Here is a 24770-nt window from a genome sequence, read left to right on the forward strand (position 1 = left end):
TCCTATTGTCTTGTTATTGACACAATCCTCTCCTTTAAAACTGATGCAAAGTGTCACTTCTGATGTCCATTACCACTTTGTCCACTGGGTAGAGCCTGTGATGCAAGCATTAGTGCCAAAAGAGCCAGGATGCCTATCAATCTAGCTCTTGAGCAATATAACTGTAGGAAATGTCTTCGTTGCCCCACCCACAAGATTTACTAGATCAAGTAGCAGCTTGACAAGTTCAAGCAAAGAGCACTGGAAGAAAACAACACCGTGTGGATAGTATTAGGTGGGAAACCATAGGAATGCAAGTAGCAAATTGCATTCATTATTCTACTTGGTGATTAATGGTAGCTGACATTTAGACAGTAGTAGCAGCAGCAGCTTGTTTGTTAGCACATTAGAGCAAGTATTGAAAATGTGTATCACGGTCAGTCTCTCCCTGGGCTAACTGTATTTCCTGTAAACCCCATCTATACAAGTAAAGGATTGTCATCCTAACCTGAATCTCTGGAAGTATCTCTTAGGATAATTTGATATTGCATCAACTGTAGCACAAGTCACTGGCATTGCCATTAGTGTTGCACATATCTCAGCATCCAGCAAGCAGCTGCTCAAATGTTCTGTATTTGTGCTATTTAGAAATCTGATGACAAATGCATTCTGCTCCCAACACATTTTTGCTACAACAACAATTCACCCAAGAAAATATAATACAGATATCTTCCTAACAATATTATTTACAGTACTTTGACAATGTATTATCTTTGGTGGAAACAGGAGATTTAAGATACATAGGCTACAATTTGTTTAAATTATTCAGTACAACTTGTAGTCATATAGGGTCTGATTTAGCAGTAGCTGTATTATGTAGGCTATCTATAGGATAAAATAAATTAATATAAACTAAATATCTCATGACTCTTTATGGGCAACTATTGTGAAATGTTGTGGCTGAGGGGCCTATTGTTCCTTTGGGCCCCTGTGCCTTTTGTAGGCCTGTCCAATAATCCATAGCCTATTTTACATAGCTGACACTTTCATCGAAAGCGACTTACAATAAGTGCATTCAACCATGAGCGTATAAAACCCCAAACATTACAATAATTATATTGCCTTCATCAACTTCATCAAATATGCTGAACTACTTCAAGTGCTAGCTACATTTTACATGACCAGATTAAATAATATGTGATACTGGAGGAATTTCTTTGTGAATTCACAACTACGGATAGTCTGCATTACATTGATTCTGGTAACGTTACACGGGTCGGGCACTCGGGCAGGAATAGCCAGGGAATAGCTAGCTATGCCATTACAATACGCCATTGCAGCGTCTAGTCTGCCTAACCCAAAGAAGAAGAAGCTCAGGCAGTCCAGCAGTCATTTCCTTAAAAATCATAGAAAAAGTCGGCTACTGTGACAGATAAATTGAAGACAGATTAGGCCACCCACTAACATTTACGTTATACCCCACCTTTCCTTCAAATTTGATAACTAATTTAGCTTACTTAAGCTGCAATAACTAAACAGCGTTTTTAAACATGGCGGGTAACGTTAACTTAACGTTAACTTAACGTTACAGCAGAAGAGAGGGATCTTGCCATTGACATATATGATCTTGCCCGCTGTCGGTCGGTGGCTGAAGAAAGAGCAGGATCCATCGAGGACAAGAAGAAAAAGAAGAAGAAGATGAACCTCCAGAACCAGAAACCTAACGCCGTCCACAGTCAAAATTGCAAATGGCGAACAACTTCACTGGGCTGCCCCAAATTTTCAAAAAACCCTTGGAGTGAGATTTGTTGGGGCCAACCAAAATTTAGCCGCGTACAAAGCAAAAACAATTTTTTGAAGTCTTCGTTGACATTTTGGCTAGCTAGCTAGTTAGCTAACGTTAGCTACCTAGTGCGGTCTAGCCCCGCCTTTCCGCGGGCTGCAGCGAGACGTAGCTACTTGCGGGCTCCAGTCCGTCCCAGGCGACCATGACTCCTCAGCGGCAGGTTGTTCACCGCGAGCAGCACCCCTCCATAATCACCCAGAAAGTGCAGTTAACTGTCAAACTGTTTATGCTGGAAAATGCCCGGAATACACTGGAACAAGAACTTCTCAAACTCACCAACAAGGTAAGTTGGCTAGCTAATGTCACAGGTCTTTAGTTACATATCAGGTTATCGCTAACATTAGCTATCTCCAAAATTTATTTAGCTAACCACATGGTCAAACCGTGCTAACCTTAACGTTACCCCAAATAGATAACTTATAATATGGCTAATGCTAGCTAGCTAAGTAAACTTAGCTAGTTGGTTGAGATTGCTAAATTTGAATGAAACTATTAGCACTATAGAAAATTGCATATATGTTGCCAGAGCTACAATCAATGCATATTTTCAGTAATGATTGTTACTTTTTCCAACTATCGTTAACGTTAGTTGATTAATGTGCAGTCAATAAGGAGTCAGAAAATAGGGTCTTATTAACATTACAGTTTCTCAGAGCCAAAGATTAATTATCTATCAACTAATAAGCATGGCAATACAATATCCTTGTATCTTCAAATAAACTGAAATTATTTTTATGCTTTCAGCATCACTTCACCTAGGGTTTCCAGGGTTCCTTGAAAGTTTGCGAATTTGAGGGGGGGGGAAATCAAGTCCTTGAAAGTTATTGAATATAGACATAAATACACAGATCACAGGTCGCTCAAAGTGCTTGAATTTATTTATTTTGTGCAAGAATAGAAATTGAAGTTCTTTTGATATTTTTATTTTACTAAAGTGCTCATATTATGCTAATTTTCAGGTTCATAATTGTATTTAGAGTTTATATCAGAATAGGTTTACATGGTTTAATAAATAAAAAAAACACCATATTTTGTTGTACTGCACATTGCTGCAGCTCCTCTTTTCACCCTGTGTGTTGAGCTCTCTGTTTTAGCTACTGAGTGAGGCATTTTTTTTTATTTATTAAACCATGTAAACCTATTCTGATATAAACTCTAAATACAATTATGAACCTGAAAATTAGCATAATATGAGCACTTTAGTAAAATAAAAATATCAAAAGAACTTCAATTTCTATTCTTGCACAAAATAAATAAATTCAAGCACTTTGAGCGACCTGTGATCTGTGTATTTATGTCTATATTCAATCTTTGTTGGGAGTCGCACATGCACAGTAAGAACTAGCTGCTAGAAGCAGAGTATGAGGGCGTGCCACGCTAGCAGCTAGGCGAGCATTATAACGTGTGTTACAAAGTGATGCACGTTCATCACGGAAGTAAAGGCTGGACTACAATAGAGCTCTTTAGAGCAGTGTTTTCTGTTGGAGATGGTAAGTCCCTTTGGGGTGGACTTTGGGCTTTTTCACTTTGTAAACCTATAAGGTGCACAAAAAAGATATAAAACCCCAATAAAGGAAAGGGGGAAAAAGCCAAAAAGCATAATATGAACACTTTAAGGAAATATGCTATGTCTCTACCAATCAACTTACACAATATGTTATTTTGCTGTGTTATGGTGCATTCACCCGCCTGCATTTTCAATGCAAACACGCGGACAGTGAACGTAACGTCAATGGTGCGATGCGAATGAGGCAAGCATGCGAAATTCGCAATTTGCATGAGTTACAATATTCAACTCAGAACAAGAATTTGTGTGACGCTGTGTTTGTGCAGAAGCCTGTCAGTGTTCACATTCTCCTAATGTCCGGACGTTGTTGAATCAAAAATGGAAGAACAAATTATAGCTGTCTGTGGGCACCCAGAGCTCTATAGTACCTTATTATTTGTACAGAGATCGGACGAAAAAGGAGCTTTCTTTTGGAAAAGTAAGCAGTGGGAAGTTGAACTACCTTTATAAGTTCTGAAATTATGTTTCTGTTGTTGTGTTGATGGAGCAGGTACAATGCTAGCATGGCCCTGATCGGTCCTAATTTTAATCAGAAAACAAGGATTTTAAAAGTTGTTTGCTTGTCATCTTCTAGACAGACATGGCAGTATGAATTCAGACTTTTTAAAATTGTCATCATAATGTAGTAATTTCGGCATACTTTTAACAGTTTACTGCAGTTGAAAAACCGCTAAATCTGTTCCTCAGATAGATAGATAGATAGATAGATAGATAGATAGATAGATAGATACTTTATTCATCCCGAGGGAAATTTTAGGCATCCAGTAGCTTAGACAACCATAACCCAACAAACACATATATCTCACATACGTAAGAGAACAGTGCAGGGATTGAACAGTGCAATAGCTTGTTGTTTAATATTGACTATAACTATGAAAAGACAAGAATGTAAACCTAAAAGAATTAGAATTGCTTTACAGAAAAGAAATAATATACATTAAGAACAATATCAAGGAATAAGTTATAAGATGTAAATGTTATGACCAGAGTCCAGATTGTGTAGGAGGGCTAATATAGCCTATAAGACAGTCAGGTGTACAGCAGACAGAGATATAATGGTGGTAGGGGCTGAGAGAGACAGGCTCATGCTGAAAAGTCAATTTCTCCCCTCTCCCTTTGTGTGGTATTGAAGAGTAGGATGGCCCTGGGGACAAAGGACCTCCTCAACCTGTCTGTTGAGCATGACTGTGACAGAAGTCTGCCACTGAACATGCTCCTCTGATAAAGAACGTGCTGTGTAGTGGGTGGCGGTCATTGTCCATGATCGCCAGTATCTTACTCAATGGTCCGTTTCTCTGCAGTTGTTGTGAGTGACTCCAGCTCAATGCCAACAACAGAGCCAGCTTTCCTTACCAGCCTGTTCAGTCGCCCAGCGTCTCTCTTCTTAATGCTGCCTCCCCAGCACACCACAGCATAAAACAGGACACTGGCAATGACTGACTGGTAAAACATCCAGAGGAACTGACTGCAGACATTGAATGACCTCCGCCTCCTCAGGAAGTAAAGCCGACTCTGCCCTTTCCGATACAGCACATCTGTGTTGGCTGACCAGTCCAGTTTGTTGTCCATGTGTGTAGGGCTGTGACAATAACCGCATCACCGCAATACCGGCGGTGACGTGCCACTACCGCGGTGATGACATCACCACCGCCATCACCGCATTATTATTTTTTTTTTCTTTTTACTTTTTGCTGCCGAAGGTTACAGGAGAACACATGTCGTGTGATATTAAATATTATGAAAGCAACAATCATTGTTTAGTTATCCTCATCGACAGTGTAGGAGCCACATAGTGTATGTTGTTTATGGTCTCATTTATATTATTTATTGATTATTGTGTTGTGCACTTGTATTGTAGGTGGTGGGTGTTTTCATCGCGGTTTGAGCGGAAGTTATAACATATTTGTTTGCTTCACCTGGTGAGCCCATTGGGTGAGCCTGGGAGCGAACGCTTTCTGTTGACCAACGTTGCGGCTGTAAGCGGTCCAACATAGTACTGCCGCGAGGGACTAAACACTGAGAGATGCATCAACACACTGTGACGCGCTCAAGGAATGTATTGCAAGGATTTATTACGCTACACTAACACGCAAATTTCGACTCACAAAGTAACTTTACATTTGGTAACTGCAGTGCTAGTTGTATTTTACGTGTGGAGGAATAAATCATTGCAATACAATCGTGAGCGCGTCACAGTGTGTTTATGTATCTCTCGGTGTACTTTGTTGTATTCTCTCCTATTTGAAGAGGTTATGGAGAGAAAAAAAAACTTTTATTGATTTTTATTTTATTATTATTACTTATACTACTACTACTACTACTACTACTACAGGTAACGTTTAATATAATACACAGTTGGGAAGGCAAAGACATTTCTCTGTTCTCAGCAGAGGTGGACATTACCGCTGCAGTGTTTACCATTGCACTTTAGCCTAGTAGCTAGTGGAGTTTCCTTCTGTTTATAGATTAATCCTGACAAAACCGCACGGTTAAATTTCAGCCTGCATGCATGTTTTGTAGCCTAAACAGAGCAGCTCATGTTGGTAGTGAGAGAGAGCAACAAGTTAGCGGAGTGCCGAATTGCCCTCTCTGCTCTCTGTCTGCTCAGCTGCTAGACCGCTGTGCTGCGAAGTGTCTGCACTCGCCATTGTCGGCTAACAATTACTTTATTTTTAACTTTATCGACAATAGAGCTTTCTGAACTGTCTGTGGAATAGATCAACGGAAAGGAGAAAAGGCAACGCGGCCTTAAATGACAGCAAGACACAGTAAAGACTCTGACATTGAGCTGAAATGGAAACACTGCAATCTTTTTATACAGTCTATGACTGCAACATATGTTGTATGGTTTAAGCCGATGCTTCTTCACCGCGGTAAGAAAAAACTATACCGTCACAGCCCTACATGTGTGCCCCCAGGTACTTATATGTGCTGACCACCTCCACATTGACCCCTTTAATGGAGACTGGTGGCCTATGTGGCTTATATCTCCTGAAGTCCACCACCAGCTCCTTGGTCTTTGTTGCGTTCAGCTGCAGATGGTGGAGCCTGCACCATTTCACAAAGCCATTCACCAGGTTCCTGTACTCATCCTCCTGTCCATCCCTGATACACCCCGCAATTACAGTGTCGTCCAAAAACTTCTGCATGTGGCATGACTCAGAGTTGTAGCTGAAGTCAGAAGTGTACAGGGTGAACAGGAACGGTAAAAGCACAGTTCCCTGAGGCGCTCCGGTGCTGCGGATCGCGGTCTCTGAGAAACAGTCCTTCAGCCTGACGAACTGTGGTCTCTCCGTCAAGTAGTCTGTTATCCACGATACCAGGTGAGCATCAACCCCCATCTGCACAAGCTTGTCTCTCAATCTGACAGGCTGAATGGTGTTAAAAGCACTAAAAAAATAGCGCTGGAAGCAGCGACCCTCCAGATGTAACGTTTACTTCCTGGAGAAGGCAGTGGAATTTACTGTGCTTTGTGGTCCTCTAGAATGATGATAGTATTAATCCAGACACAACGCTGTTTGATTATCCGACCAGTCTGTGACTTCCACAACTGGTACAAAGCAGCAATAGTGGTTATTCCGGCCATATTGATGACGGAAGCGTTGTTGGCGCATCCCGACTCTACACTGGCGTGTAACATCAGTAGCGTGAGTTTATTTATTTATTTAATGTTTATTTGGCAGGGACAAATGCATCAAACATTGCTTTATAAAGAATACAAAGTAGATGCCATGCATACAGGTTTATAGCCACGACTAATTTCCAACCCCTGTCCCTGTTTAGGCTTTTAAAATTAAAACAGAAAGTACAGAGTATTAATATAAAATTTGTAACTATTAAAATACATACAATAAATCCACACATGAAATAAAATTAACTTAAATGAATGTAAAAATCACTATAAAACAGAGTTTGGGTCAGTGACAAATAAGGGTTGGTATGATGTCCAAATCAAAAATATGCTTTAAACTTGTTAAAAGAACATGTTAGATGTTTGTTTAAATGTATAGTTTGCATTTCTGTTGGTGTCATAGTATTTTATATGACATTTCTACAATTTTTAACCAATTAAAGAAACACAGTCCCATTAAATTGTCAAATGGTGAAACCATAAAAGCATGACAAGTATTAAATAATTCACCCTCCTAGAAGTTATGCAAGTGTACTGATGAAAATAAGTTATTTATTTTGATCTACCATCTCAAAGTATATTTAAAATATTTCATTTCTAAACTTAAATAATATGGGTTTTTGTTGTATTGAGCAAGTCAGTATGCCGTAGACATTAATGTTTTCTCTCTATTCTTGGGTCAGTTGGTTTAAAATCATTTTAAATTTCATTTTTACAGTGAAGTAGAGTGCTAAAATCATATTCATAGTAACTTTTTTGCGCAATATCAGAATTTTATGAGAAACATTGGTTACGCCAATTGACATTTATCGGTTACACCAACTGACCATACTATCTGTACAGAGAACGACAAGCAATTGACACATAAAATTGAATGAAAAGTCATGGAGTAAAATGATTTAGGTATTTTAATAACTGAAAACACTTTAATAGATATTTTTTCAAAACACACAAACAATACTCTTAACAATGAAGAACCAGATTGACCTCTGATTTCAGTACAATTTCTGCTTAGAATCCAAAAAATGGCACTTCTGAAGGAAAAATTTGTAAGAACAACTCTTACATTTTATTCAATATATTACATTAATAACAACCATGTCTACAATCAAATTTAAGACAACAATATCTAGCAGAGAGAAAAATTACCACTATATTCAAATTGTACACACAACAATGAAGAAATGGATTGGCCTCTGATTTCAGTACAATTTCTGCTTAGAATCCAAAAAATGGCACTTCTGAAGGAAAACTTTGTAAGAACAACTCATACATCTTATTCAATATATTACATTAATAACAACTATGTCTACAATCAAATTTAAGACAACAGTATCTAGTAGAGAGAAAAAAATTACCTCTATATTCAAATTGTGTATACATTGTGAATGAGAGAGAGAGAGATTGAGAGAGAGATTTTTTTTATTACTACATTCTAATTACTACTTCTAAGGTTTTGAACATTTCAATCCATCTCTCTGAGAAAAGTTCACAAGGATTACACATCCTGGCTTTGAGTCTGGAATTTTTTCCAGTCTTCTGTTGTGAGTTTGGAATGACGGGAGTTGACAGGCTCTGGCTCAGAGATCATGAAGACCACCTCAGATTCAAAGTAGAAGAGGAAGTCGGGTGGGTGAGGCCAGGTTAAAACATTCTTTGCACTCAGCTGTTTCATGCAGCTCACCTCTATCTCATTGCCCACAACCTGAACGATCTGCCCCACAAAAGGCTTACCCTCATAACTCACAACAACGAATTTGCCTTTCTGATTCAGGCTGGGTGGTTCTTTGACTTCTGACACATTTCTGAAGTCTACTGTCGATGGATTGTAACATTTGCAAATGGCTGCTGGTCTCGAACAGAAGCATGAGATGTCTCTGGACCGAATTGTGGCTGGCTCTGTGGAGATGACTTGATGCAGCTTCATGGTGCCCTTTACAGCTGGCACAAGCTCTGGCACTTTTTCATCAAACTTTTCAACATCCTCCTCAGATATCCAGTAGAGGTTTACGGTAGACTTCTGTTATGTCAGGAAGTCATAAACATCCTCAGGGGTCTGCAAATCTTTTCCTCTCTGCACTGCTGTATCGGCAAGACGCTTCACAGTTGCCCCAGCTCCATCAGGTGCGCCTTTTCTGTGTGCTTTCTCACTGAAGTTCCAAGTCACACTCTTGAAACCCAAGAGAAAAGGTACAGTACTCGAGATAAAAGTTATTTCGGTTCCTGTACTGTGTTACAGGCCCATCACTTATAATGTGGAGGGAGGAAGGCGCCGTTTCACATTTTGTCATGGCATTTCTCACAACAGGTTCTAAATGTGCCCACACAGCACGTTCGTCATGGCGAAGACAGCCAGAGATGGTGGCATAGGTGTGAGTGGCATTACCTGTGTATACCACACTGGTGTGGATGGTGGCCTGTTTCCGGCTGCCACCAAAGTGAAACGGCTGGATCTCGCGATTTAGTTTGCAACCATAATTTTCTGAGAAATCAATATGAACACACAGTTCATCTTTAAGCAGAGAATGTTTTAATTCTCTTAGGGACCGGGTCTGGTGCAGCCAGTTAAACTGATGGCGTGTGAAGGCGTCTAGCTTCTTGTTCAGGAGACTGAGAAGGTCTGCCGTCCTTTTCTCCTCCACTATAACAACAATCCTCACCCACTGCTCCCATGTGATGATGCTATTATCAAGTGGGCCCTCAAACTCCACCTCATTGTAGCAACACTTAGTACATAAGCGGTACATACACTTGTGGTTGGTCGGGTCACAAACAATGGCTTCCAGGAGCTCCGAAATGCTGTTAGTCAACAGGATACCTTTCTGACAGAGCCTGTCAACAATCATTTTAAAGTTGTCATGGTCAAAGCAGCTACAGGTGTTTCAGTCGGACTCTCGCTTGAGTAACGTAAAAAGGGCAGTATCTGAGGAACTGTCGATAGGAGACTGCATGGTGTTTCAGGGCGGTTGTATTGTAGTTGGAGTGGAGGTCTTTCAGAGAATGAAGAAGTAGTTTACCTTTGCCTTCTTTTAGCAAGATAATTTGCCCTTGCAGCAGCATCCGCATTAACCCGCGCTCTGTGGCGAGCCACTTTTACTTTACTTGTAAGAGGCATCTATTAGAAGAAGAAGAGAAAGTTTGTTGTTGGCGATAATGTTCATAATAACACTTCACGTTAGCATGTATAATCTGACGTGGCGCTGCTCAGCTGGCGACTCGCAGCTCGCTCCAAAACAATTGTCTGTGTTTATTGTTTGTTATCGTCTGGCACCGAATTAAGTAACTATGCTTTCTTAATATGAGGATGTTAAAGCCTGGGCTAAGAGTGGTGAACATCACTTGTTGTATTGGACATTTTATTGGACTTTTAATTGGAGCTCGTCTGTTTGTGCATTCACGTGCCGAGAGTGTCAGAATGGAGGACCGGCGCTTACATACGATCATACCGCACTCGTAAAACTCAACAAAGTGGGGCTTGAAGAACGTGCTACACCCGGGCTGCTGGCTAGTATCCCGGGGGAACTGATACGATCTGCAAGCCGGTGGAGACGAGGGAAGCGATCACGGCTGGCTGCAAGGGAGGGGGATTCGGAGTGGCTGAATGGACGGAGGAGAAAGCGAGGGAGATGGGGTGGAATAAGGAGGAGACTACGGCAGCGAAAATCCAGACCAGCTCTACCTGCTGTGATCCTGGCCAACCTGCGCTCTATCAACAATAAAATTGATGACATACCGGCATTGGCAAGGTGGCGAGGCTGCTCTTCTCTGCTTCACTGAATCATGGCTGCACACAGATGCTCCAGACTCCCTTTATGACATCAGCAGATTTTCACTCATTAGGGCGGACAGAAATGAAAACTCGGGGAAGAGTCGGGGAGGAGGGATTTGTGTTTACTTAAACAAACGGTGGTGTCGCCAGTACACAATCAAGCATATGATATGTAATAGAGACTTTGAATTGTTGGGCATTGGGTTGAGACCTTTTTATCTTCGCCGGGAGTTTGGCTGCATTTTGTTCTTTGTTGTCTATGTCCCCCAAAGCGGCAAAATACATTGCGCCGCCGCAGCAATAGCTGAATGTGTACATAATCAACAGCAACAATTTCCAGATGCTCCTGCCATTGTTCTGGGTGATTTTAACAACTGCAACCTGGAGAAAACTTTGCCAGGATTTCAACAGGTTGTGAAATGTGGAACAAGGAAAGAGAGCATACTGGACAAATGCTACATTAATCTCCCCAATGCCTATCAATCCAGGAGCAAACCACCAATTTCTAACTCTGACCATAATGTAGTACATCTTATTCCAACATACACATCAAAATTAAAAAGTCGGAAACCAGAGAATAAGGTGGTTCGACAGTGGACTGACGACAGCAGGGAGGAACTGGGGGCTTGCTTTGACTGCACAGATTGGCAAGTACTGATGGGGGACACATTGGAAGAAACTTACCTTGTCTATATATGTATGGTTATTTATCACCACTCTTGCAGGGCAGCCCCTCCCCCACCCCTCATATTAATTATCTATGTTTTTATTGATGTCTCTGTTTATAGCTTTTGTTTTTAGGTTGTTGTGTGGTGATTGTTAGAGCTTGTATTGCAAGACAAATTTCTGTGTATACGGACAATAAAGTGCTATCTATCTATCTAATTAGTAATGCTTATCAAAATAAACAATGGATGTATTTAGACAACCAAGGAGCTGTAATCATTATGTCGTGCTACTAGCTAGAGGTAGAGAGTGCTAGCTAGCGCTAGCTAGCACTCCTCTACAGGAGACCGATGGATGTGGCAGTGCGACTTGCAAAAATCCACAGCTCCCTGTTCAGATCCACTAATCAGGGCCAGGGGCGGTGTCTAACTGTGTGTCAATCACTGCTCAGACACACACATTTCATAGTGTCCTCCCCTCCCCTGCACATGAGCTGCGGATCGATTTCCTCCCCTTCCCCCCTATTCACACACGCTCCGTTGTCGGGGGAGGGGCTTAGGAGACTGTTTCGGGCTTTAGCAGAAAGGCGGGAGGGACTGAGAAGTTGTTGATGTTGAAATTTTTTGGCTAAGCTAAAACTTTTTTTTAAACACTAAGGCTTTACACTATAATGATATAGCCTAGCCTAGCTAAAAAAAGCTAGCTTGATAAAGTTGTGGATAAATTAACTAAACTTTAAAAAAATACAAACAATAAACACATAAAAATATGTCTAAATAGTAATTAACCTCATATATCAACTTGAACCAGTAACGTAACTAGTTATATTTGAAAAGATTGGCCAAACATTGAGAGGCTTGTAGTAGGAGTCAAATGGTGTAACCGGTTACACCATTTCACATTTCAATGTAAAATCAAATTTGACAGGCATTATTATGGACACATAAATCAGCAAATGGCCTTGGTGTGAAGAAATCAAACAATTTTTAGACTAAATACACATTTTTATTCAAAAGAATGCTTTTTCAATGTTTTACTTGGGTCATACCATTTGACATATTAACCAAAGATATCTGGACTTACCCTAAAAATGTCTTATTAACTTATATTTATCAGAGAGTTACTAACCTTGTGACGCAGCAGTTAAGCTCATCAGGGGTCCTTTCCTCTGATGTCATTTCCTGTCATGTGGTCTTCTTGCTGATTTTGACAAAAAATAAAATTCGATTACTAAAAAAGTTGGCAACGAATTTAATTATCGATTCGTTGTGTCGCGCAACTATTAGGCCACCTAGTCGCGGAGATAAAAAAAAAAAAATTGAGTTGAGCGGAGCAGCGCGGAGCGAAAGAAAAGAAAAAAAGAGTAGAGCGGAGGTAGAGGAAATACGGAGAGAGACCGGACAGAGACCGGAGAGACCCGTAACGTTGTTCTGAAACACTCGGCGGAGGCAGAGAAATCAGTACTTTTTTACTACTTTATACTTTATTAGTCCCATCACTGGGAAATTTGTCTTGGACACCGTGCATAGTCTCGTCATGCAAAGCAACATGATCAAAGTACATAAAAACACATGATCAAATACGTAAAAACACAATAATAATAGATCATTCACACAATACAGCATCCAAAAACAAAAACAAAACAACAAGTACGACCCAAGTCATCCAAGGTGTGGGAGCATTTCACACTAAATAAATCAAAAACGTGTTAATTCCAAGATAAGCAAAAGCGACACGGCATGGCACAGGCGCACCACGGTGATGAGTCAGCACCTAAAACGTAAACATGTTGGAGTCCTTGATGAGGAGGAAGGGAGTTCAACAGCAGGGTAAAGTCACTACACTATCCTACTTCTGTTCCGTTCTGAAGGGAGGAACGTACCGTCCCTCCAGTAGCTCTTCTGGTGCTGCTGTTTACTCGTTATCCAGCAGACTAGCATGACAAGCTAGCGTGAGCTCGGTAATAACAGTAATAAAGCAGGGGTGGTATACTTTGCAAGACTAAAGACACGGTTTTATTTACTCGCCTTTTTTGGCCCATTCATTTTTCAATCTGTTATGTATATATTATGTGCTTTGTCCCATATCAGTTATTGTTGACAAATATAATAGTGTGTGGTGTATAAACGAACTTAACTTGCACTTACTACAATGATGGTAATAATTTAATGAATAAGTGTGTGTCTGTCTGTCTTGTCTGTATCTGCTATTTGGGTTACTTACCTTTACACAACTATTAACTTAAACAATAAGTATGCATGTATTGAGTTGATGTAAATTAATGCTTTTTTTTTTTATCCAATTCATCGATTAATCAAAAAAATAATCGACAGATTAATCAATTATTAAAATAATTGTTAGTTGCAGCCCTAAAATATAAATATAATTTTTAATTATATTTTAAATATGTATAATAACCTTTTAATTTAGATTAATGCCTAATTAGTTTCTGGGATCTTTTATTGAGACATTTGCCCTTTTTAACTGTACGTACACACCGCCGCCGACTTGAGCTGCAAAGAAGCTCTGGACGCCCTGTCGAGGACGCTTGTCAAAAAGTCCGAGGAAGCTGTTTGACGCTTTGGCCGCTCTGACGTGGGAGCATTCTTCCATCATGTGCAACACACGATTGAAGAAAAAGCACAAGCAGCCTCTGCACGGCCAATACACTGACACTAGAAACCTTTTATAAATTACATATATAAGGACATTATTTGTATTGTTTGTTGGTCACAGCGGTGTCTGTTAGCAGTTAGCCGCTGAACCGCAGCAGAATGCAGGCAGAGCGAGCAGCCGCCAGCTGTTGACCCGTGCAGGACTTCACTGTGAGCGGACTGTTTAGAGACCATGTGACGGCACGTTAACTGGTCCCTATACGCAAACAACGTTACATCATAAATGATAGGGGAACCCAGCAACGGCGATTATGAGATTTCCCTCCATTTTCATGGAACTAATGTCTTGGTAGGAACAAAAGTTTACATCGTATGTTTCTCCAGAATCAGCCAGCGAGAAGCACGTCTATATTCCGATTGGTTGCTGCCGTTTGCCGCTGCTTGCCGCTGAACCGCGTCATAGCTCATTACCATAAAGTTGACCAAAGTTCAACTTTCTGATTGACGCTCAAAACGCCCAAAACGCGACGCCGACAGTTTTGACGCTACTTGCAGCTGAGAGAAGCCAGCTTCCATTGAAAATTAATGACTTCCGGTATCTTTAGACGCCCAAGTCGGCGGCGGTGTGTACGTACAGTAAGCAAGCTAAACATTTTGGTACAAAGTTTTGACGGTTACACCACTTAGACATTTTTGCCATTAATCTCCAATTATTCTCTTAAAATTGATTAAAACCAAACTCTTTAAAATATGGCCTCTAAAAAAGAACATTTTTAAGTAATTTTTGTTTTTGTTTTAAATTGAATGTATTTAAATTGACTAACCTTATAGACACAAAAAAGTGGGCGTCACGTCATTGACCCGTTTAGACACATTTAACAATACAAGAACACAAAATATGCTATGCATGCTAAAATATGCAACATTATGTTTGTATGAATTGTCTTATATCTTGTATAGTCAGTGTTCACAGAGTTGTTTCAGTTTCAGCCATTGCTTTAAATGTGTATTAAAAACCTTGAGTTCTGTCAATGTTTTAATTTCTAATGGTAAAGCGTTCCACAATTTTATGCCTCTTACTGAAAATGATGTCTGACCAAATGTTGTTCTACGTTTTGCCGCTATACAGTTACCACTTATTGTGCCTCTAGTTCTTATTCCGCTCTTTTGTTTCACTACTAGTTGACAAAATATTTCTGGTGCAAGGTTATTCACACACTTAGAAATTAATTTTAGAAATGAATAATTTACAAAACTGAGTAACGTGATTAAACACATTTGATCCCAATATGATCCCGTGATCAAACTGACGCCATTAAAGCAACGCAAGTAATCGCACCACTGCGGTGTAAATAATCACCAATAGCGTGGATACAATGACTAAATGGGTAAAGGCAAATACTAACACAGCTAGTACGTCTCTTAAGTTCAGAAAATTACATCACTTTACTGTAATGCAGCCTTTAAAACCAGGAAAAGACAACACTTGTGTAATATTACGATATCCAAAATGTGAGACACTATCTAGCCTCATATAGCAATGTCGATATAATATCGATATATTGCCCAGCCCTACCTTGAATTTGATGTTTAAGGTGTGGGAACCCTGACTTCAGCTTGTTTCATTTTACCCTCAGGCCTACGAAGAGGTTCAAGAATTCTTGAATTCATCTTTTCCCACTAGTGACTTCAGTGATCTCGCAAAAGCTTTGGATACAAGATGCCAAGCCATTGACAAGCTCTCAGCTTTATTAAAAGACCTCACAGTTGGTAAGTCAAGTATTAATCATATAATTTTAGCTGCTAATGTGAGATTGCAAATATCCATGTGCAAGACAAGTGTACCAAATGTCTTGATATAATATAAATGTCTTATCTATTACCAGCATTACTTAAAGGACAATTCCGGTTTACATGCGGGCGCCATCTTGGAAAACAGTCACGAGCAGTCGAATCACGAACGCGGTGTTTGAGCTATGTTACTGGTTATTCGTTGCATGGCGCTCGTCGTTCGACTGCTCTTGACTGTTTTCCAATATGGCGCCCGCGTGTAAACATGAATGCTACTGTCTTTTATAATCTCTCTTTTTAATAAACTGTCTGTACACTTACAATGTTCTCAATGCTTCGGTTTACATGTAGGGACCCTCATTATGCTACCGTTGAAGTGTGGTGGTATTTTGAGCCTTGTTAGTGGTATAAAATAGCGATTTACCATGTACCACGAAAGGTAGCGTTAGCAGCTAACCACTGGTTTGCAGTAGCTTGTTTAAAGCTAGAGACACATTCGATTAGCATGAAAACATGTCCCAGAGAACGTTTGACTCGGTACACATATGTTATTAACCCCTAGGTTCATTTTGCGCCAGAATTGTCCTTTTTAAGTATTCAGTGTGTGATTTAAGATTTTTTTATTTTGTATACCTTCATTTAACAAAGCACGCGCTTTCTGCTTTTCTCATCTTTACAGAGGCAAACGTTTTTGTCCAGCCTACTGTCAAAAATGGAGTGAGAACCTATCCGCTTCTGCCACTCAGAGACAAATGGATCCTTACGACGGAAGTTCTCAAGTTTGGGCCCATGTTGCAGAACTCGCTCATGGCGAGCTCTGTAGCCAAAGCTGTCCAGGTGCTTGGAGCCACGCTGTCCCTCCAGCAGTTAAAACATTTCCCCATCTCCCAGCCTGCAGCGGTCCAGCAGGATGACATGATATGCAGCATCTCGTCCAGCTACAACAGCGCCGTTGCGACTACGACCTCATCCTCTCACTTACAGGCTGAAGAAAAAGAAAACGCTGTTGTTTTTGAGGAAGCAGGCCCATCAGATGCTGTGTTTCTTTCACCTGCCATTATTGAGAGACCCAAGATTAACCCAGAGAGGCCACCAGTACTACTACCTCCCATACAAGCTACACTCCAAGAGATCAGTAACCCTAAACCAATGAAAATAACACCACTAATAGGCTGGGGATGTGTGGATGATGTCCAGGTGCAGCACCAAAAACAAACATCCTCTCAGCTGCTTCACTTCCTCAGAACAAAAGCTAAAAACATGAGTGCACTAGAGGCCACTGTCATGGAGTGGAGTGAGAGAATGTGCCCTTCAAGTTTGCCACAGGTGCCTACCATCCAAACACAAAGCTACCAATTCAGACATGTTGTGACGAATGATCTGATCAAAGCACTAGCTCCGAAAACGTTATGTGCAGACATCGAAAACCAAGCCCCTGTCTTCAGAGTAAAAAGAGTGGAATCAAGTGGCTCTCTGACCTACACTTGCGTGATTTCAACAAAGACTGAATTGTGGGATATTGGAGACATCTTCACAGAGGTGGGACACGGAGACTCCGAAGCGAGCCCCTTGGAAAAAAAAGACTGCCCAAATACAACCGCTCAGGTAGAGAACTCCTGTCAAAACGCCGAGTGGAAAACCCAAACGCTCCAGTGCACAGAACCTGAACATGTTAGTCAATCTTCTGGTGCAAAAACGCCAGCGGTCAACGCCATTACCATTCCGGAGTTCCAGATCCAGAGGTTTGAAGAAACTGAAGTTGTAGTGTCTCATGTTGTCAGCCCAGGCAACTTCTACGTCCAACACGCAGACTCCATCGTAAAGCTGCAGGCCCTTGTCACAGAGTACGTCGTCGTCTGCTTTTTCTCAGCTTTTCTTATCCCTCACTGATTCCTTGATCACATTAACAGAACTTACAGAGCCACTTATCCTTTTTATGTTAGTTACCGCTTTCTTTGTAGATTTTTTTTTTTTTTTTTTTTTTTTAATAATCCACGTTTCTGGTTGTCATTATTTTTTTCTCGTTTGCAGCAGCTGGAAAGCCAGTAATTCATATGCCGAGCAGAACTGCATTCCAGACATTGGAACCCAAGTAATGGGTTGGTTCCCTAAGCAAGAACAATGGTGTAGGGCTCAGGTGACAAAGATATGTGGAGTAAGTGAAGGTGGGTCCAGTTTTGTGTAATGGTTTTACAAATGCATACCTCTAGATGGTAGTAATGTCACTCTGCTCGCCTGTAGCCACTTGGGAATTCCTTCCTGGAATATTTTTTTTTTTAAGCTTAACCTTGCCATGCTCTCTTGTCTTTTGGATGCCAGATAATAATGCCACTGTTGGCGCTGGGAGTGAGACATCCATCAAGGTGGAGGTGAAGAGGCTGGACTACGGTGACACAGCCTGCCTGTCGCTGTTGAACACCAAGGAGATGACCCCAGAAATGGCTGTCCTACCACTTCAGGCTGTACAGGTCTCACTAACAAATGTGAGTGGTTCCCTGCTGATAATGTTTGGCTTCATAAGTTTTCACATGTACTAAAAAAACAAGCGTGCACATTATCCCTCTCAGGATTTGCATACATGGAAATGGTTAATATACTGTGCTCGGCTGTGAGAGTGTTGGCTCTGTTACAGTATTGGCGTTTGTCCACATGATTAGTCACGGCCCAATCTATTGGGCAGTGATAAAGGAAATGAATTATCTCAGTTCATGGTATTTTCTGTTTGCTTCCTCCCCCCTCGAGGTGACGCCTGTGAATGGGAGTGATTGGTCTGAGGAGGCAGTGGGCTGGTTCAAAACAATGGTGCACAACAGAACACTCTATGCCAGACTTTACCCGCAAGGGCCCAAAGTTACAGTCGAGCTGTTTTTGGAAAAGGGAAAGCTCGGAGCTATGAGGTACTTAAGTGTGAAACCGTCAGTTAATTGTGAATTGCAAAGTTAGAATTGACAGAATTGTAAAAGTGGATAAAGTCACTAAGATTTATTGATGTTGTTTCTGCCAACAAGTGTGTCTTTTGTTTTATTTGACAAGCAATCATTATACAAATGATTTATCTTGTTGAAAGTAGTACAGTGACTCCCACAGTTGACCTTATAATGTGCATATACTGTACAATTTTTAAAGACCAGTAATCTTAACTGTACAATGGTATTCTCTTTTTTTATTTTCCAGGAGGGGTGCATCATTGTCTGTAAGACTGGCCCAGAATGGACACGCAAAACACAACCAACTCAAGAATGTCAGCCTCATGAAAATAAGTAAGTTAGAGTTTGGAAATGGTTTCCCCCTAAATAGTGCATCTACAGTAGGTGGCAGTATAGCCTATGTATGACCAGAGCAGCAGCCCTTTCCACTCAACATCTTGTTTTGCTTTTTAGACACTGTTCAACTTAAAAAGAAGAAGCAGGACTCGGAGTGGGAGAAATACCTCATCTCGTGCTATACTCAAAAGTAACAAGTGATTCAGAAAGTAAGGAATGTGGGTAGTTGTGTTGGTATAAATTTGTCTCTCGTCTGACAGCACACCAATGTCAAATGTAAAAAAATAATAATAATACAAATGGCAGCCCTGCCATGAAGCACCCAGAAACACAGACATTTATTGATTCTTAAATGAGAGATAACCCATCCAGGTTCTGGATGTGTACATGTGAACATACAGTGGACTTTCAGGTTACACGTGGACAAACTGCTGTGATTGGCACTTTGCAGTAAGTAGAAATCAGGGATATTTAAATAAAAATGTAATGTAATATGAAAATTTTGAATAAAAACTGAAGGCATTGGCTGGATTAGTACACATTAAATAGCATGTATCAGCTTCCTTGTGTATTTTTCTGTCTTGCGGTTCATAAAGTCAAAGCTATGTGTAGTGAATGTGAGCGTAAAGCTAATCTTTTCTTAAATCTACCTGTGGAACTCAAACTTCTGTTATGGTCTTTTTAACATACTTTAACTTTATCTCTTTAGAGTCTAACAAATTGTGACTATTGTCTTTGAAGCATTGATAGAAAAGTGTGAAACAAAAGAACCATTTTTTTATGTCAATGTATAGGGACATGAATATCTTAATTGTGGTGCAGGTTGTTTTATTTATAACTCTTCCCCCTGTACTTTATTCTTTAGCATTTCCTTAACGAGGAAGTGTGTCTCTAGTCCTTAAGTGATACTTGATTTGTCTGTGTGCCACATGCAGTAGGTCTGTTTTTTTTTTTTTTTTTTTATGTATCACTTTCTTTTCATGATAATCCTTATTAGAGCCATGTTGCCTTGGTTAATGTTGAGTTCTTGTACAATGGCAGATCTATTATCTTAAATGTACATTGTCTATATCTCTGCTGTCATAATACAACTGTTACAATTGTATGCTCTGTCTCTGTATTGTCAGTACTGTATCTTCTATGAAGGGAATATAAATGAGGTTTAGTTCATTGAAAGAATTACCAGGCCTCCCAAACCCTCCCACTACATTTGTCATAAGTGACGCAGAAATGCTCATGACACAGTGAACTGCTGTAGGTCATCTGATAATACACCACAAGTGACCACATTGTGTTTTCACTTGCATTCAGTTTGTTGCTACTGTAAATGATTGTTTCTACTGTAACGGGAGGAGTTTGACCAGGACAAAATGTGCAATCTCGATGATGCTAAAAAGGAATTCTAAATCCTTGATAGTTTGTTCAAATGGTGCACCTTAGCTCATTCATAAACACACTTGTGTGTTATAGCAGATGGCAGAGACATTATTGGGAACTGGATATTTGTCTCAGTCTGCGTACAGTAGCATTTAAATATGTTGTGTCCACAAAAGGATATTATCAAAACAACGGAAGTTAATTTTATTCAAAGGGAATTATTGGTCAAATTTAGTTTTAGGCTAAGATAATTAGTCCCCCTGTAAAAAAAAAAAAAACAGAAGAACAGCACCTGCTACAAAACAAGGATTATAAAGTTCATAGTTACAATGTATTTGCTTAATTTACAGAATTGCAGCAGTTACATGTGTGATGTGGTTATGACTTGCAGACAGGCGTTCATTTTTTACGTAAGTGTTTTGAACATGTATTTATTTTTTTTTCGGATGAATCTGCAAACCTGTTAGTGACTCAAAGACAGTGCCTCAGGTCTAAAAGCTTCCTTCGCTTCCCTGCCCTGCCAAGCACAATAAATAATGTGGCAGGCTGAGGCCTTTTGTGTCCACACAGATTCCTTCTTTTGCCCGGGGTAGGCGGAAATCGAGGCGTTTGATCTGAATTCTAAAGAGTCTTGTTGGAGCCCAATAAAGGCTGCCATTGTATGTAAATAGTTTATATAAGAGCATATGACTGCTACGGTGCAGGGCACTGGCTAGCGGCGGAGGAATGATTAGCATTTTCCAAACGCATGGTGTTCTCAGCCAGCCTTCTGGCTTCCTAAAAAAAAAAAAAAAACTATTTTAATTAATTTCTTCTTTGTACACATTTTTGTGTACCACCACAGCTGAAGGTAAAAATGTTCTATCATTTCATTCTGTTTTATACTAACATTCTGTGTGTAATGAGGTCAGATTTTATGCGAGTGATGGCTCACATGCCCCATTACCTCGACAAACACTTGCCATGTTGTTTAACTTATCATTACCATTTATAGTAATATTATTTGAATGAATCAGCTTATGACGTGTAATAATTTCAAGTTTTTATGAGGTAAATCTGGTGAAGTCGGTTGCCTTCTTAAGAACAAAAGAGGTCTCTCAGTTGTCTTAAAAAAAAAAAAAAAAATCTAATGAGATGGATGTCTTGCTGGTTCCTTGGAGAAATTTGCTGGCAGTCCGTCAGTCAGTCTGTCTGTCTGCAACTGGGCTGTAGGTCAGTTTGGGAGTACAGTATTAATACAGGGTGAGCAAATCACGTGGCTCGGCGAATGTTTCGCAATTGGCTTCGTCGCGTTGCGTCTTGTGACGGCGCACGGCGGTAGGCCATCACCCCTGCTTTTATACGGCCAACTTGCTACTTGGCAATTCTTTTCTGTGTTCCTCACTCTGCCAGCTTGATGCTCAGGCCACACCTCAAGATGGTCATCTTTGGACCCGGCGCTGCTTACGCCGCTTGCACCGCTGGCTGAGTCTGGTAAACCTCTAAAAACTACTGCTACTACAGATAGACTTTTTACGAAATCACAAAGTTGTTGTGGACAACAACAATAACTAAGTCATTTAAACTGATTGCTACAAATGTGACTTTTGTTGAGTACGAAAGGCTAAATGGTGCATGATTTATTTAAGAAATTGGGTTATTTTAATTTTCCTGAGATAAAATGTCCTAACTTTACATTGTTATACATTAATAATATGGTTCTAACAGTTAAGCTCAAGCCAGGGATATAACTTGGCTTACGTCTATGTAACCTTGACTGAAAATGTAACCCGTTTGTTGCAGACCTGGAGTCGAAAATGAACTGGGGGACCTTTTATGCCGTGATCAGCGGCGTAAACAGGCACTCTACCGGCATCGGACGCGTTTGGCTCTCCGTCATCTTCATCTTCCGTATCCTGGTCCTGGTGGTCGCTGCTGAGAGCGTTTGGGGAGACGAGAAGTCCGGCTTCACCTGCAACACCCAGCAGCCCGGCTGCGACAGCGTCTGTTACGACCAGTTCTTCCCCATCTCGCACATCCGCCTGTGGGCGCTCCAGCTCATCCTGGTCTCCACCCCCGCCCTGCTGGTGGCCATGCATGTGGCCCACCGACGCCACGTCGACAAGAAGATCCTGAAGAGGACGGGCCGCGGCAGCCCAAAGGAGCTGGAGCACATCAAGAACCACAAGTTTCAGATCACCGGAGCTCTTTGGTGGACATACATGATCAGTATCGTCTTCAGAATCCTCCTGGAGGTGGCTTTTCTCTACATCTTCTACTTGCTTTATCCTGGCTTTAAGATGGTGCGTTTGGTAAAGTGTGACTCGTACCCATGCCCCAACACGGTGGACTGTTTTGTCTCCAGGCCGACCGAAAAGACCATATTCACCGTGTTCATGCTGGCAGTGTCTGGGGTGTGTGTGCTGCTGAACCTGGCTGAGGTGGTGTACCTCATAGGCAGGGCCTGCAAACGGTGCTTACGAGGCTCTGACGAGGAGTCCAAAGTCCCTTGGATAAGTCAACGATTGTCTACTTATAGACAAAATGAAATCAATCAACTGATAGCAGACCACTCTCTCAAGTCGAAGTTCAATGTGACCAAAAAGAGCCCAACTGAGAAGGGTGAAATGTGTTCTGCTTTCTGAGACTCTGCCTCTCCTGTTCCCGTCGAACTAATCAACAGTAATCGCACACGTCCCTGGAGTATGTTGCTCTGCATTAATGTCACGTATTCTGTATATTTCATCATTGTCAGCAGACACATTTGGACTATTTATTTATACATCACTGTCTACCGCATAATGAGTCATCTGTTTTTTTCTTTGTTATTGGTTTTACTGAGTAGTAGTTGTGTTGCTGTTGGAACTCAGTAGTAGCCAGTAGTGAAGGTTAAAGGACCATAGCATACCGGCGTTTTAGTCCACTTACTAAAAGTTGGGCAATTTTGTTGATTTTAGTGGTTTCATTTAAATAGCCGAGGCGCAGAAACCATGCTTGTGTCATGGTTGTGTGATAATACAGGATGGATTTGTTTGAAAATCCTGCAGATGTTGGCACACTGGTTAGAAACCACGAACCGCTGCCACACAGTTGTATTTACAAGCTGTAATGCATGGAAAGTATACCCATTAAGCAAACATTGATTTGAAATATGAATATTTATTATTTGGCATTGTAAAGGTTTCTTTTAGGGAAACAACTGGATTCTGGGATGTCAGTTTATCTCCAGCACACGGCTCCACTGCGCGGCAGATTTGTCACATTTCAGCTGCTTTGTCACGCAACAATAGTGTAGCTTTGACAAACTTAAATAAGTAATTTAATTTGGCCAAAATGTGCAGAAACACTGGTATGGTCCTCAAAGTTGCAAAGATTACAGTAGAGATTAAAATGCTGGATAGAAAGGGGAACTTTTTATTTACATGAAACATGTTAATATGTACCATATTTATTCCAGTCTGAGTCAAAGCTACGTGATAGAGGAAAAGGGCATTTATGTATTAAAGTAAATGAGTAAGAGTACAGTAAATGCCATTACATGTCAGTAACAGCCCTTTAAGCCAAGTGGTGTGCTTGGATTATATTGGACAGTTTTAGTTATTTGACTTTGATGAACTTTGTACACACAGCAGTAACTATTATGTATCTTAGCACACTGCTATTCCATTTGGTGCTAGAAAACCAAAGAGAGTTTTAAAATAGTCCAGGTACGGACAACTGGCATTTCATGTTAACGTTTTACAAGTGATTTTAAAAATAAAATTAATTTGAAAACAATTTTCCACAAACATATCTTTACAACTGACCTATTAATTATATATCTTGGTAGAGTAGTCAGAATGGTGCACAGGGCAAAAGTATATTTCAAAAAACCTTGTAAAAGTACTGTACATATGTCTTTGGATTCAGTTGTAAACACTGCCTACTTACTTCTGTTTGAGTTGATCTTTGTTTGTGAAAAATGCTTGAGGTTGACCTACTTTGTAACAGAGACAGTTGCACTTCCTTTCCTTAATATTGTCCTGTATGAAATTACTCAGTATCTCTCTGGTCCTGAAAATGTAATGTCCCATACGCTGGTATCCGTTTATATACAACTGTTCTTTTATAAAGTTATACACATTGTAGTGCGTACAAAAACCCTGTTGTCAACATTTATTCTGTACATGCAGTATATGAATTTACACACGGGTAAACCATCCGGTTAATAAGTAATATGGGTTGAAACAATGTGTTCTTTGTGTAATATAAAGAAATAAACTACCTGATAATTTTGATGTGATTTGA

The 24770-nt window shown here is 40.4% G+C and overlaps 1 protein-coding gene across 3 annotated transcripts; it reads left to right on the forward strand.

Annotated features, from left to right (window-relative positions):
• The first annotated feature begins 1241 nt into the window (after positions 1-1241).
• On the forward strand, positions 1242-24764 carry gjb1b (gap junction protein beta 1b). Of its 3 annotated transcripts, none has more exons than XM_028588726.1 (8): positions 1242-2108; positions 15711-15843; positions 16544-17708; positions 17896-18029; positions 18184-18347; positions 18607-18761; positions 19039-19124; positions 19245-20782. In XM_028588726.1, the coding sequence occupies exons 1-8, from the start codon at positions 1968-1970 to the stop codon at positions 19319-19321; spliced, it is 2055 nt and encodes a 684-aa protein (XP_028444527.1). In that variant the 5' UTR covers positions 1242-1967; the 3' UTR covers positions 19322-20782. The 3 variants fall into 3 exon arrangements, with proteins under 3 accessions (XP_028444527.1, XP_028444528.1, XP_028444529.1); XM_028588727.1 differs by having other exon boundaries at positions 17899-18029; XM_028588728.1 differs by lacking the exons at positions 15711-15843; positions 16544-17708; positions 17896-18029; ... (2 more) ...; positions 19039-19124; positions 19245-20782 and adding an exon at positions 22287-24764 and having other exon boundaries at positions 1907-2108.
• Positions 24765-24770: the final 6 nt, after the last annotated feature.

Source organism: Perca flavescens, chromosome 10, assembly GCF_004354835.1.
Source record: "Perca flavescens isolate YP-PL-M2 chromosome 10, PFLA_1.0, whole genome shotgun sequence".
NCBI classification, from domain to species: domain Eukaryota; kingdom Metazoa; phylum Chordata; class Actinopteri; order Perciformes; family Percidae; genus Perca; species Perca flavescens.